Source organism: Anomaloglossus baeobatrachus, chromosome 4 (assembly GCF_048569485.1).
Source record: "Anomaloglossus baeobatrachus isolate aAnoBae1 chromosome 4, aAnoBae1.hap1, whole genome shotgun sequence".
Classification (NCBI taxonomy): domain Eukaryota; kingdom Metazoa; phylum Chordata; class Amphibia; order Anura; family Aromobatidae; genus Anomaloglossus; species Anomaloglossus baeobatrachus.
In genome coordinates, this window is record NC_134356.1 from 403,635,765 (window position 1) to 403,648,714 (window position 12,950).

A 12,950-nucleotide genomic window follows, 5' to 3' on the forward strand; every position below is an offset into this window, starting at 1 on the left:
TGGAGAAAAAGTGGAGAAAAAAGTGGAGAGAAAATGGAGAAAAAGTGGAGAAAAAGTGGAGAAAAAAGTGGAGAAAAAATGGAGAAAAAGTGGAGAAAAAGTGGAGAAAACGTGGAGAAAAAGTGGAGAATAAGTGGAGAAAAAGTGGAGAAAAAGTGGAAAATAAGTGGAGAAAAAGTGGAGAAAAAGTGGAGAAAAAGTGGATAAAAACTGGAGAATAAGTGGAGAAAAAGTGGAAAATAAGTGGAAAATAAGTGGAGAAAAAGTGGAGAAAAAGTGGAGAAAAAGTGGAGAATAAGTGGAGAATAAGTGGAGAAAAAAATGGAGAAAAAGTGGAGAATAAGTGGAGAAAAAAATGGAGAAAAAGTGGAGAAAAAGTGGAGAAAAAGTGGAGAAAAAATGGAGAAAAAGTGGAGAAAAAGTGGAGAAAAAGTGGAGAAAAAGGTGGAGAAAAAGTGGAGAAAAAGTGGAGAAAAAGTGGAGAAAAAAATGGAGAAAAAGTGGAGAAAAAGTGGAGTAAAAATGGAGAAAAAGTGGAGAAAAAGTGGAGAAAAAAATGTAGAAAAAGTGGAGAAAAAGTGGAGAAAAAAATGGGAAAAAAGTGGAGAAAAAGTGGAGAAAAAATGGAGAAAAAGTGGAGAAAAAGTGGAGAAAAAAAAGGAGAAAAAGTGGAGAAAAAGTGGAGAAAAAGTGGAGAAAAAAAAGGAGAAAAAGTGGAGAAAAAGTGGAGAAAAAGTAGAGAAAAAGTGGAGAAAAAAAAGGAGAAAAAGTGGAGAAAAAGTAGAGAAAAAATGGAGAAAAAGTGGAGAAAAAGTGGAGAAAAAGTGGAGAAAAAGTAGAGAAAAAGTAGAGAAAAAAATGGAGAAAAAGTGGAGAAAAAAATGGAGAAAAAGTGGAGAAAAAGTGGAGTAAAAATGGAGAAAAAGTGGAGAAAAAATGGAGAAAAAAATGTAGAAAAAGTGGAGAAAAAAATGGAGAAAAAGTGGAGAAAAAGTGGAGAAAAAATGGATAAAAAGTGGAGAAAAAGTGGAGAAAAAGTGGAGAAAAAGTGGAGAAAAAGTGGAGAAAAAATGGATAAAAAGTGGAGAAAAAGTGAAGAAAAAGTGGAGAAAAAATGGAGAAAAAATGGAGAAAAAAAATGTAGAAAAAGTGGAGAAAAAAATGGAGAAAAAGTGGAGAAAAAGTGGAGCACCCTTTGGTGCCTTTCATGTGGCACTAAGGGGTGCTTAGCTTTGTATTTAGCCAAAAAAATGAAAAAAAAATGACGTAGGGTTCCCCCTAGTTTTGTAGCCAGCTAGGGTAAAGCAGACGGCTGCAGCCTGCAGACCACAGCTGGCAACCTCACCTTGGCTGGTAATCCAAAACTGAGGGCACCCCACGCTGTTATTTTAAATTAAATAAATAATTAAAAAAAAAAACACGTAGGGGTCCCCCAAAATTGGATCACCAGCCAAGGTAAAGCAGACAGCTGGGGCCTGATATTCTCAGACTAGGGAGGTCCATGGTTATTGGACTCTCCCCAGCCTAAAAATAGCAGGCCGCAGCCGCCCCAGAAGTGGCGCATCCATTAGATGCGCCAATCCTGGTGCTTCGCCCCAGCTCATCCCGCGCCCTGGTGCGGTGGCAAACGGGGTAATATATGGGGTTAATACCAGGTGTGTAATGTCACCTGGCATCAAGCCATGGGGTTGGTGAGGTCAGGCGTCTATCAGATACCCGACATCACCAACCCAGTCAGTAATAAAAAAAATAGACGACAAACACATTTTTATTTGAAAAAACACTCCCCAAAACATTCCCTCTTTAACTTATTTATTAGAATGAAAAACAAATCCAGGTCTGGTGTAATCCAAGGGGTTGCCATGACGATCCACACTGTCCCAGTCAATGAAGAGCAGGATGTTCCCCATTGGCTGGGAGAGCAATGCAGTGACCTGAGCTAACATCAATGGGTCAGCCCAGGTCACTGCAGGGCATGACAAGTGCTGCTGTCAGCGAGGTATATTAGCTGCTGACAGCAGCATATAATCGCGAGAGGCCCGTGACGTCACCGCTAGTCAGTCTCGGGTCGGAAGCGAGAGAAGGTGATGTGACAAGCGGCGACCATGGAGGACAGTGACAGCGCTGAGGTCGGGATGGCGGGACTTCATCACCGCAGGCAGGGCCGGCTCCAGGTTTTTGTGGGCCCCGTTCGGAAGAGTCTCAGTGGGTCCCATACACACGCAGACACACACACATACACAGATACATACACGTACATATACATATTTAAAGACAAACTCACAAAAATACATATAAACAGACAAATCTATACAGTCATATACACTGACATACATAGATACACATCATACATGCATACATACAGAGACACACACTGCTATGCTGCATACATACATACAGACACACACATACTGCTCTGCATGCATACATACATATAGACAGACACACACACACTGCTCTGCTACATACATACATATAGACAGACACACACATACTGCTCTGCTGCATACATACATACAGACACACACACACACTGCTCTGCTGCATACATACATACAGACAGACACGCATACTGCTCTGCTGCATACATACATGCATACATACAGACACATATACTGCTCTGCTGCATACATACATGCATACATACAGACACGCATACTGCTCTGCTGCATATATACATGCATACATACAGACACGCATACTGCTCTGCTGCATACATACATGCATACATACAGACAGACACGCATATTGCTCTGCTGCATACATACATACATACATACAGACACGCACACTGCTCTGCTGCATATATACATACATACACGCATACTGCTCTGCTGCATATATACATACATACATACAGACACGCATACTGCTCTGCTGCATATATACATACATACATACAGACACGCATACTGCTCTGCTGCATATATATATACATACATACAGACACGTATACTGCTCTGCTGCATACATACATGCATACATACAGACAGACACGCATATTTCTCTGCTGCATATATATATACAGACAGACACGCATACTACTCTGCTACATATATACATACATACAGACACGTATACTGCTCTGCTGCATACATACATGCATACATACATACAGACACGCATATTGCTCTGCTGCATATATATATACATACATACAGACATGCATACTACTTTGCTACATATATACATACATACATACAGACACGCATACTGCTCTGCTGCATATATACATACATACAGACACGCATACTGCTCTGCTGCATATATACATACATACATACAGACACGCATACTGCTCTGCTGCATATATACATACATACAGACACGCATACTGCTCTGCTGCATACATACATACATATAGACACGCATACTGCTCTGCTGCATATATACATACATACAGACACGCATACTGCTCTGCTGCATATATACATACATACATACAGACACGCATACTGCTCTGCTGCATATATACATACATACATACAGACACGCATACTGCTCTGCTGCATATATATATACATACATACAGACACGTATACTGCTCTGCTGCATACATACATGCATACATACAGACAGACACGCATATTTCTCTGCTGCATATATATATACAGACAGACACGCATACTACTCTGCTACATATATACATACATACAGACACGCATACTGCTCTGCTGCATATATACATACATACATACAGACACGTATACTGCTCTGCTGCATACATACATGCATACATACAGACAGACACGCATATTGCTCTGCTGCATATATATATACAGACAGACACGCATACTACTCTGCTACATATATACATACATACAGACACGTATACTGCTCTGCTGCATACATACATGCATACATACATACAGACACGCATATTGCTCTGCTGCATATATATATACATACATACAGACATGCATACTACTTTGCTACATATATACATACATACATACAGACACGCATACTGCTCTGCTGCATATATACATACATACAGACACGCATACTGCTCTGCTGCATATATACATACATACATACAGACACGCATACTGCTCTGCTGCATATATACATACATACAGACACGCATACTGCTCTGCTGCATACATACATACATATAGACACGCATACTGCTCTGCTGCATATATACATACATACAGACACGCATACTGCTCTGCTGCATATATACATACATACATACAGACACGCATACTGCTCTGCTGCATATATACATACATACATACAGACACGCATACTGCTCTGCTGCATACATACATACATATAGACACGCATACTGCTCTGCTGCATATATACATACATACATACAGACACGCATACTGCTCTGCTGCATATATACATACATACATACAGACACGTATACTGCTCTGCTGCATACATACATGCATACATACAGACAGACACGCATATTGCTCTGCTGCATATATATATACAGACAGACACGCATACTACTCTGCTACATATATACATACATACAGACACGTATACTGCTCTGCTGCATACATACATGCATACATACATACAGACACGCATATTGCTCTGCTGCATATATATATACATACATACAGACATGCATACTACTTTGCTACATATATACATACATACATACAGACACACATACTGCTCTGCTGCATATATACATACATACATACAGACACGCATACTGCTCTGCTGCATATATACATACATACAGACACGCATACTGCTCTGCTGCATATATACATACATACAGACACGCATACTGCTCTGCTGCATATATACATACATACAGACACGCATACTGCTCTGCTGCATATATACATACATACATACAGACACGTATACTGCTCTGCTGCATATATACATACATATAGACACGCACACTGCTCTGCTGCATATATACATACATACATACAGACACGCATACTGCTCTGCTGCATACATACATACATATAGACACGCATACTGCTCTGCTGCATGCATACATACAAACACACACCTTGCTCTGCGGGGCCCACACACGCGGCTCCGGGGGTCACACACACGGCTCTGCGGGGCCCACACACGCGGCTCCGGGGGCCACACACGGCTCTGCGGGGCCCACACACGCACGGGGGGACAGGGAGGGGCGGGGAGGGAGTGATGTCCCACATACTGATCAGGTCACGGTGCAGATGGGGCCCACACAGCGCCGGAGGGAAGCGATGTGCTGGGGGTCGCTGGCTGGCACTGTGACTCCTTCATCTGTGCGACCGAGCAGGACGCCGGGCGCTAGCTCCGCCCACAGATGATGCTCAATGCAGGAGAACACAGTGGCCTTAAAGGGCCGGCAGGCACAGTTTCCAGTGCCAAGGACTGCTGCCCCCGGGCCGACCGCAGGTAAGCCGAGCGGGACCATGTGTGTGTGTGTGTGTGTGTGTGTACGTGTGTACATGCCGCGGGCAGGAGGGGGCGGAGCGAGCTGAGCGGGGAAGTGTGGGCTTCCTGCACGTAACTAGGGTAAACATCGGGTTACTAACCAAAGCGCTTTGGTTGGATACCCGATGTTTATCTTGGTTACCAGCTTCTGGCAGGCTGCCAGCGATGGCTCCTGCACACTGTAGCTGTAAAAAGCCCTGCTTTTTGCTGCTAGAACTGTTCTCGAACTTATCTAGAACTATCGAGCTTTTGCAAAAAGCTCGAGTTCTAGTTCGATCTCGAACAACCCCAAAAATCACTCGAGCCTAGAACTGGAGAACCACGAACCGCGAACCGCGCTCAACTCTAGTCCTGACATTAAAAAAGTGTCCCCTGTTAAAAAAAACCCCATTAACATTCTGACATTCTAACACATTTTATATTTACATACTTTTTTCTAACCCTTGTTAGAATTATAGTTTGGGCTTATGATAGTAACATTTAACATATAATTGAAAAAAATTATATAACAGTGTATAATTTATTATTTTTTTTACATTTTATGTCAGATATCAGTAAAAATAAAAAAAAAAATTGGTGGGAAAACGCAAACTATAACAGTAGTAACAATAGTAACGATACATGTGCTTCGGGCATAAGATCTTCAAATCCGAACTTGTGGAAGGAACTCGGGGAGTAATTTTGGCCTATAGGTCAGAAGGCACAAACTACATGCTTAGTCCTAAGTGCTAGCAGTTGCAGCAGATAGAGAGATTATATATATATATATATATATATATATATATATATATATATATATATATATATAATCAGATAGATAAAAGGTATGTTCACAGTAAAGGGGGCTTTACACGCTACGATATCGTTAATGTTTTATCGTCGGTGTCACGTCGTTAGTGACGCACATTCGGCGTCATTAACGATATCGCAGCGTGTGACACTTATGTGCGATCTAAAACGATCGCAAAAGCGGCAAAAATCGTTTGCAGCGTAGCGGTCGTCCTAAAACAAAAAATCATTTACCTCTCATTAGCGATGTTGTTCCTCGTTCCTGAGGCAGCACACATCGCTATGTGTGACACCGCAGGAGCGACGAACATCTCCTTACCTGCCTCCACCGGCAATCCGGAAGGAAGGAGGTGGGCGAGATGTTACGTACCGCTCATCTCCACCCCTCCGCTTCTATTGGACACCTGCCGTGTGACGTCACTGTGACGCCGCACGACCAGCCCTCTTAGAAAGGAGGTGGATCGCCGGTTAGAGCGACGTCGCAGGGCAGGTAAGCTGTGTGACGGGGATGCGCGATATTGTGCGCAACGGGCAGCGATATACCGATATCGCTAACGTGTAAAGCCCCCTTAAGGCTTTCCTATGCAGTTTTTGAAGCCGATTCTGCAGCGCAAAGTACTTGAAAAATTGCTTTAAATAAGTACCCTATTGATTTCAACAAGCCTGTAAGTGCATTTGGTGCTATATATTCCATATGTATTGTCAATTCTTGAGGCATTTCAGCTTGAAAACACAATCCACATATGATTGAATCAATTGAAGCCAAAAAAACACTCTGATAAATGCGACAAAAAAGAATGCCAAAAAAACCCTAAACTCTTTGTAAACATACTCAAAAGACTGATAATGAAGATGAGAGGAGTTGGCTGCCCGAGCATTTGTGTAGTGAGCACTGAACTATCGCCTGTCAAGATGTCAAGCCTCTGTGCTCTCATATCAGTATGCTCAGACCGGAGCAGTTATCAATTCTAACAGCTGAAATACAACTTTGTCCTAACAACTATAAGTACTCCTGCTGCTTTTTTCTCTGCATGGGATGGAAACATTTCTGGCAATGATTTATGGTTAACTCTATGAACATCAAGAGGGGAGAAGGTGTATTTTCTGAATGCAAAGTATACCAGTTCTACTGAATGGGCCTTCTTTGTGATGATCTTCTAAAGGAATGATTATGGCCCATTACTTTGTGGTCATCTTTTAAAGGAATGGTTAAGACCCTTTTAAATTAAGAAACATTAGTAAAAATCAATATAAGCTTTTATATTGAAGTTACTGTAAAAAAAAACCCCCACAAGATAGAACAAAACATCTCAAGGAGAACAGACCAAGTAATGTTCAGTCACGGTGACTACTGTAGATCAGGAGATACATCAAAAAAGTGACAATGGTCCATAGGTTACTACATAGTGTATTAGAAGAACTGTATTCTTCAAGCTTTCTTGTAGAGTGTAAGCGCTACATTCTTCTTCTTTGAGGCTGTTGCTTCATGTACAAAGATGTCATTTTCCACAAAAACTCAGATTCACTTCCATAGATTGAAATATATGTGTGGAACCCTCCTTAATGAGACTCTGCTTCATTAGGAAACCACATTAATATGGAATGTCTCCTGCAGTTGAGATGTAATTGCGTACAGTTTCCTTCTTTCTTGTATTGTTCCCTGGGAGAAATCGATAAAGAGGAAGACTTGATGAAAGAGGTCTGGTAACATAGCAATCTCCCTGGATGCTGTCAGGGGATCACTTTTAATTCTATAAAGATGGAGTATGACATCATCTGGCTTATTCTCTGTAATACTTAGACTTAGGTAGCCTAAGCACTCTATCAATAGTAGGATCTCATTGTGTGATGTTAGGAAAAAGGGATACAATTAATCTAATCTAAAATGAATTCAACTTGTGATTGGTGTTGCATATCTGCTAATTTTGCTCTGATTGAAGACAAGTTGTCTTTAACAGTATTTAAAGGGTCAATAATAGAATTATGGGCATTTGCATTTTCATTAGAGATGAGCACATCGATTTGCAGAGGATCGAGTTTGAGTCGAATTTTGCGGTTTCTTGCAAATTCGAACATTCTGCAGCACTTCCCACACTTCTGAAGCATTAGAAAGTGGTTTAACATCATTTTGTCTTGTTGCACAAGCTTCCCAATAATGCCCTGCAGGTATGACATCCTATGGCTTATCATACCTTGTACGATTGTGGTCAGTGTCTGGGCTATCATAGATCAGTGGAGCACAGTTTGTATGTCATTTTCATGGTACTCTCACACTGTCGTGAAAAGTTGACAAGTGGAATCCGTATTGGTAAGCTTTTGTCATGCGAGTGCTATGCGAGTGTGCAATTTCTTTTCGTATGACATGCATATGCAATGCACTTTTTTTCTCAGCAACTATTATTCTACAATCATTTACAGGACCATTTACAGGACCATGCCAATGTATCCGTGAAAAACGGATGGCATATGGATGGTCCGTGTGCCATCAATCTTTTTTATCACTCCCATAGACTTGCGTTCGTGAGTCTCGTCCAATAAATGTGTGCAATTGCAGCATGCTGGAGTTTTCTCCTGAGTTTGATTAGAGCTGAGGAAAAACTCACAGATCTGTTCTTCCTCATTGAATAACATTGGTCTGAGTACAATGTGAGATTTTCCCGCATTGCACTCTTCCATTTTACAGTCCAGTGTGAGAGCACCCTTAGTACCCTCTCTCTTCTGTAGTGTGTAAGCTCTTATGGTCAGTGGGGTCTTCTCTCACTTGTAAAGTGTAAGCTCAGCGGGGTTCTCTCTCTCCACTCCCCCTCGTGTATTTTGCAGGCAAATTCAAGCTTTCTAGTATTGAGATTTGAGCAAATTTATTTACATAAAATAATTTTTGGGGGGAAAATTTGGTGAAGTCGATGAATTTAAATTTCAAAAGATCTGATCACCTCTAATTTTCATCCAAATTTGTTCAGTATGGTTCACCCTGTCTCTTGGTTTATCAAATTGGAAGGAAAATGAGTGTACCATTGTTTACATATGAGATCTGATGTACCATAATTCTTTAAGATAATAAGCCACTTCATTGAGACTATATATTCTGCTTCTTGAAAGCTATATGAAGGTTGAGAGAGGAATTAATTTCCCAATGTCCATACCTCCTATCCTGATCTTTCAACACCGTTAAATTGAGCCTTTATGTAGCAAGTCTTGTCATGATAATGGAACAGACCTTGGAGTTATAGTGGAACTTGTGCCTGTTTTCTAAGGAGTGGTATGTATGCGAGTGAGCGCAGTGTGGGAGAGATCCCTTCCCGGGGGATGGTGATGTCCTGCTCATTGTCAGCTGCGTGCGGTGTGTGAACGCTCTGCTGTGTGATGTGCTAGGACTGGAGAACATTGTGCGTCATTTTATTGCTGGTACACGGCCACATAGATGTCTGTCAGGGACTTCATAGGCTTCTTAACGGTCCTCCATTTTGGCATGGTGGTATTGCATAGATCTCCTGTTTCAGAGTGGGCTGGCATGTGACTACTTAGTAATCTTCTTTTACTATCAGGCCTCTTTATTTAATAGTACAGGGCTCTTCTAATCCCCAACCACCTTGGACGAAGTCTGGGCACACTCCCAACATGATCTACAATGGAAATATTAATGGAGCTATTACAATCATCCATTCAATTTTAGTGGCATTCTATGGTTTTTCATATTATTAAAATGCTGACACACTTTGAATAGAACAAGAATAAAAATGGATGTACTCTATGTGGCATACTCCTTTCTCATTTGTGTGCTTGATAGTATTGGAAGTTGGGCACACATCTGCCGGTTTTTGAGCAACTAACTATTTATGTGAAGAAGACACCCATCATATGATTACTGTACATTTCATAGGATTATTCTTAATAATCTTGTGGCCGCTGTTCACATAAAAAACAATTGTTTTTCAATAAGAATAAAAAATATATTTCTCAACAAAAAGTTATTGATCGGAAATAAATAATACATTAGAATTGTAGTCAAAACAAACATACCTAGTGTTACAGAACCGATGTACTTTGTTATTACCTGTGTTGCCATATGTGATTTGTACAGCTGCCTGGTGATCTGGGATATAATTGGCAATTACGTGAAATCCCATCCATGTGACAATGGTTCTCTAGAGAGCAGAAGGCAGGTGTGTATCTATGGAGAAAGTAATTTCAGCATTTCATGTTTGTATCCCCTCCAGATACAAAGGGAAAACCTACAGGGCGACGGTGAAGATTGTCCGCACATCCGACCAGGTTGCCGATTTTTGCCGCAAAGTGTGTGCAAAATTGGAATGTTGCCCCAATTTGTTTAGTTCACTCCTGGTCACTGATGTATGTCCGGAAAACTGCTCCATACACACAAAAACCAAATACAGTAAGTATCCTGTGGCACTGTGCGTTCATGCGGCTCAACATGTGTAGAGAACAGCATTCCTTCAGTCCGTGTTTGGAATGAATTTATCATCTGCAGCTGTATGACAGGTGCATTAGGACTACAAACAATTACAGACACAGGAAACTATTTATTTTTTTATTGACACTGGATTAAGAAGTAAATCTCCCTGGAAGTGAGCAGTCACAGAATTAGCCCTATAATGAACTGTCTCCGAACACTATCAGTGCACCAGCTTTTATTAGGACTATGTAGGGGATATATTCTGTACAATGGGTTACAATTAATGATGTGTTCCTCGCACATTCCACCGTAACATTATACTTTAGAATCGAAGTACAGCAAGTCGCATTATGCTTACAGTTCCTTCCATGTTCACAATAAGCAAGTATGCATTTTCACCAAATATAGGGCTCATTCACGCTTTTATAGTACTATATATTCTCATTTAGTTCTAAATACTTTTTATTACGGGGGAAAAAAAAATAAAAATAACTCATTTTTAATGAATGGATCACATTTATTTCAGTTGGTTTGAAACACAAAATTCCTCTTTACAATCAATGGATAAATTAAAATTAGAAAATCATAAATGACAGTAGGAGATATGGATTTGAAGATTTTTACTATTTTTTCATTGCAAAAGAAAAAATAATGGGGGGCATTTATCATGTTTTGTGCCAGAAATTTGGTGCATTGTGTGTTATTTTTAGTTTTATAGCCATTTATAAAGATCATGCACCATTTTGCACAAAGTCCACTATTTTTATTTTGAGCTAGTGGTAGGATTCAGGCATTTTCACAGATTTAGGGCCGCTTTACAAGCTGTGACATCTCTAGCAATTGCTAGTGATGTCGAGCGCGATAGCACCCACCCCCGTCGTACGGCCGATATGTGGTGATAGCTGCCGTAGTGAACATTATCGCTACGGCAGCGTCACACGCACTTACCTGTTAAGCGACGTCGCTGTGGCTGCCGAACAATCCCTCCCTCAAGGGGGAGTTGCGTTCGGCGTCACCGCGACGTCACTAAGCGGCCGGCCAATAGAACCGTAGGGGCGGAGATGAGCGGGACGTAACATCCCGCCCACCTCCTTCCTTCCTCATTGCTGGCGGAAGCAGGGATGGTGAGGTTCCTCGCTCCTGCGGTGTCACACATAGCGATGTGTGCTGCTGCAGGAATGACGAACAACATCGTACCTGCAACGATGATTGGGAATGGACCCCCATGTCACCGATTAGTGATTTTGAACGTTTTTGCAACGATTCAAAATCGCTCATAGGTGTCACACGCAACGACATCGCTAACGCGGCCGGATGTGCGTCACAAATTCCGTGACCCCAACGACATCGCTTTAGCAATGTCGTAGCGTGTAAAGCGGCCCTTAGTCATATTGAACAGTCTAGCAGTGTTGCAGTCATGAGTTCAAATCCCACTAAGGACAACATCTGCAAGGAGTTTCTATGTTCTCCCCCTATTTGTGTGGGTTTCCTCAGAGTGTTCCAGTTTCCTCACACACTCCAAAGATATACTGACAGGGAATTTAGATTGTTAGCTCCAATGGGGACAGTGATGATCACATCTGTAAAGTGCTGTGGAATTAACAACGCTATATAAAGTGAGTAAAATAAATAAAAAAATAAATATTGATCAAAATTGGTGAAAACTTTCTCCAGCAGGGGGAAAGGTGAGAAGTGTAAAATCAGTTCTAGACAGAAGTCTAACATCTAAACATTGATAAATAAGAGTAATGCAGCCAGAGGCTAAAATGACTTAAAGGGGTTTTCCCATAAACAAATTTCATTTCAGAGTTCATTTTAATCAATAGTTCTAGCAATAACAAGTTCCACAATTGGATGAGTTTAAAAAAAATGCCCTTGTGCTGAGATAATCTTATAAATAACCCCTGCTATGTACTGTGTAATGGCTGTGTCTGACAGTACAGTGACATGGTCTGATCATTCCACATTTTCTGGGCAGGAGAGGATGCCAAAGAGAGTATACAGACATTACAGCACAGGATTACAGCAGATTCTTTTTGTGAGATAAAACATTTGCCAGTTTGTTTTTAAAAAAATGTTTTGCCTTTAAGTAAGAATCATGTGCGATCCCAAGCTGTCATGTCTGTATACTTTTTTTATCTCCTCACTGGCCCAGGAAATGTGGTATGATCAGACAATGTCACTCTAGGATCAGAAATAACCATTAGGCCTCCGACACACTCATGTGCCTGCCGTCTGTGTGTGCCATTTTGTACACGGACCGGAGACACGTGCACACGGGGACCTAGGTAATCCCTATAAGGAGACACGTAAGTATTTTGGAATGGAACGTGTG

At 41.2% G+C, this 12,950-nt stretch overlaps 1 protein-coding gene across 4 annotated transcripts in view; it reads left to right on the forward strand.

Moving 5' to 3' along the window:
• Window positions 1-12,950, forward strand: part of SFMBT2 (Scm like with four mbt domains 2) — a 365,966-nt gene that overhangs the window by 340,258 nt on the left and 12,758 nt on the right. For all 4 annotated transcript variants that reach the window (XM_075345324.1, XM_075345321.1, XM_075345322.1 and 1 more), the window contains one exon: window positions 10,419-10,594. In XM_075345324.1, coding sequence (XP_075201439.1) covers window positions 10,419-10,594 — 176 coding nt within the window. The remainder of the gene's footprint in view (window positions 1-10,418; window positions 10,595-12,950) is intronic.